Raw genomic sequence first — 3,031 nt, 5'->3', positions numbered from 1 at the left:
AATTGGTTATCTTACGTGAATAGGTCCTCCTTCGTACAAATATGTTGTCATAAACGAATTTTTAAACTTTTTTGGACAGTCCGGAAAAAATAAAGTTAATGAATCAAACTTAAATACTGAGGCTTAGTATAGCTGCTATAGCACATATATGTACCCTCAGATGGCGTTTATTAGGCCAAAAATGGTTAGGTTATAGGTTTTATTAGTAACATAGATATAACTTTTCCGGTTTGTTCAAATTCAGTAATACGAAAGTCAACTTGATATTGGTCAATCCCGACTTTTTTGTACTATCGACCATATAGTTACTATAAGTACTTTCATTTTAGGAGGCCTGAACTGATAATAAGTCACTAATTCCAGAAAAATCCCTCAGCCTTCCTAATCTAAATCTTTTAGATTAGTGCTAAAAGACAAAAAAGTCTGTTAGGTCTACTCTACTTCCAGCCGTTAGTAAATCCTGGTGCAGCAATTATGTTTCTTGACTGGTCGGCAGGTCCTCTGACAACAGTGAATGCCGAGCTGGTCAACGCCTGGGTGAAGGTTGGTGATGAGGGCGAGCCGGACCAGCCGGATATCCAGCTGTTCTTGAGCAGCGTCGCCACCACGGCGGACAGCGGCGCCCTCTACCCCGCGGTCTGGGGACTGGATAGGCAAGTGAGTATATCCTTCAGCTGTCACCTGGATTTTCAATGTAGCTGAGCCTAACATTTTAAAAGCACTACGACCACCTTCTGTGGTTGTTCAATAAATCTCTGAACTGTATGTTGACAAATTTCTCACCCTGTCCATGGAGGACAGAAAAAATGTATATATGCTGGTTAGCATTGTAAATGTGTGGCCACGTCTGTGGTAGAAAATAATAATAATAATAAAAACTGGATTTTCAGCCGCGCATCAAAATCTGTTTTATATTTTGCGCGACAAAACGCTTCGCCTATCACGCTACAGTACTATTCAAATGTCATGGAACTAAAAGGATGACTATATTGTGTTCGTCACTATCCTGGAACCAGTCAGGTAGCGCACCTTTGGACACTCTCCAGCTTGCTTTTGTGCATGTCAGAATTGATCTGACCCATGTACTACGTGGTTCTGAGTGACTCCTTGTGAAGATATATGAAGGCAGGCCACATTTTGGCCAACCTTCTACTTGTAGGCAACGTTATATGGCAAAATTAGTAAGGGAAGAAGTAGCTTCGGCAATGTGTCATCCTATTTATTCCAATCCGATCATGTTGGTTATGTACCCAACAGCAACTGCTGTTAAAATTTGGGTGAGGACGGTTTGAATGTCTCGGGCTCAGAATACACTTTTACGGTCTAGCTTTACGAATACTTTACATTCCAATTAGTACTTCGACGTGTTAAGTGTTCGACAGCGCCTATCGTAAGTACTGTACATTTGCTCAGGATAAGGATTCATCAAGCCTATAAATATTCACTTACGAAACCTGTTCATCGCTCCAAGATCACGACGGCTTGATCCTTATCACACAGTTGACGAGTTTCGAGATTTCACAGCCCAAGGTTATTATTGTTATAACAACTTCGCATTGTCTCGGGGCTCATAAACTGTTTAATAAATGTAAACAATGCCGCCATGGTTGTGGAAAGAGGTACAGGTTCACCCTCCAGAGGGACATCAAGGCTACCACACAGCCCGTCCACCGTTTCAAAACGTCATGTTGTTATAGATTCAGCTACTCGGAACAAGTTCCAAGTAGAACGGGCTATGGTGAGCCCGTAACTTACCTGGCACAGGAGCGGGGCAAGTAGCAAGGGCTATGGTGAGCCCGTAGGACTTACCTGGCACAGGAGCGGTGCAAGTAGCACGGGCTATGGTGAGGCCGTAGTGGACTTACCTGGCACAGGAGCGGTGCAAGTAGCACGGGCTATGGTGAGCCCGTAGTGGACTTACCTGGCACAGGAGCGGTGCAAGTAGCACGGGCTATGGTGAGCCCGTAGTGGACTTACCTGGCACAGGAGCGGTGCAAGTAGCACGGGCTATGGTGAGCCCGTAGTGGACTTACCTGGCACAGGAGCGGTGCAAGTAGCACGGGCTATGGTGAGCCCGTAGTGGACTTACCTGGCACAGGAGCGGTGCAAGTAGCACGGGCTATGGTGAGCCGTAGTGGACTTACCTGGCACAGGAGCGGTGCCCCTCAAAACGTCAAGAAAGCGTTTAATTTAAAGTGTCCTCTCCTCTCCTAACCTCAACCCGTCCTTACACAATAAGGTCTTTTTCGCTCGTATGCGCACTAAGGCTAAAAATTGCCGTACTAGAAATTGAAAGCGGCTCGCGAAAGCGACGTACTGTCCTGTTTTCTGTTTTGGGTCTTCTGGCTTAGGCTGTTAGGTTAAGGGAGGACACTTTAAATTAACAGTTTTCATGACCTTTTGAAACCTTTGGAGAACCTGCTGCCCTCCTAACCTAGCAGAGGACCCAAAACTTGCTGTTGAGGGTTCATTTCACTTGGAAAATGAATTTCCATTTCCTAATACGCCAATTTTAGTCGTAGCGCATACGAGCGAAAAGCGACGCTACTTGTAAGAGGACGGGGGAAAAACCCCATTGGCAATTCTAATGTTTTCTATTCTCTTCAATTAAAAATTTCCAGAAATTTAAGGAGTATTTCAAGAGTATATACGGCAAGGCAGCCTTCAGCATGAGACCGACCCTGGTCCACCCCAAGAGTCGGGGGACAGTCACCCTCAGGTCCCGGGACCCAAGAGAACCACCCAACATTGACCCTAACTTCCTCAGCCATCCACATGACGTAGCCATGCTGGTTAAAGGTAAGTGTAGTTCATTATTTGTTTTCATTCTTCAATTGTCAACCCACCCCTGAAAAAGGATAGTATTTACATCAACTACTTAGCTCACGGGATGGGTATGGGGTGCATAATAAAGAAATTGAATACTTAGTTGAACGTACAAAAATAAAATGGTGCCGCCAACAATGTTTTGTTAGGTTATTATGTTTTATTATTTTGATAGAGGGCACGAACAAAATACTAATCATCCCAA

General features: G+C 44.5%; 1 protein-coding gene across 1 annotated transcript in view; it reads left to right on the top strand.

The window, feature by feature from the left end:
* Positions 1-459: 459 nt before the first annotated feature.
* The window catches only part of LOC138364663 (glucose dehydrogenase [FAD, quinone]-like), an 11,996-nt gene continuing 9,424 nt past the window's right edge, over positions 460-3,031 (top strand). The window contains exons 1-2 of the mRNA XM_069324639.1: positions 460-657; positions 2,622-2,799. Of these exons, the coding sequence (XP_069180740.1) occupies positions 475-657; positions 2,622-2,799 (361 nt within the window). The 5' untranslated portion in view covers positions 460-474. The remainder of the gene's footprint in view (positions 658-2,621; positions 2,800-3,031) is intronic.

This window comes from Procambarus clarkii, chromosome 14 (genome assembly GCF_040958095.1).
Source record: "Procambarus clarkii isolate CNS0578487 chromosome 14, FALCON_Pclarkii_2.0, whole genome shotgun sequence".
Lineage (NCBI taxonomy): Eukaryota > Metazoa > Arthropoda > Malacostraca > Decapoda > Cambaridae > Procambarus > Procambarus clarkii.
The sequence above is the reverse complement of the archived record's forward strand: the minus strand, read 5'-3'. Positions and strand labels throughout refer to the sequence as shown.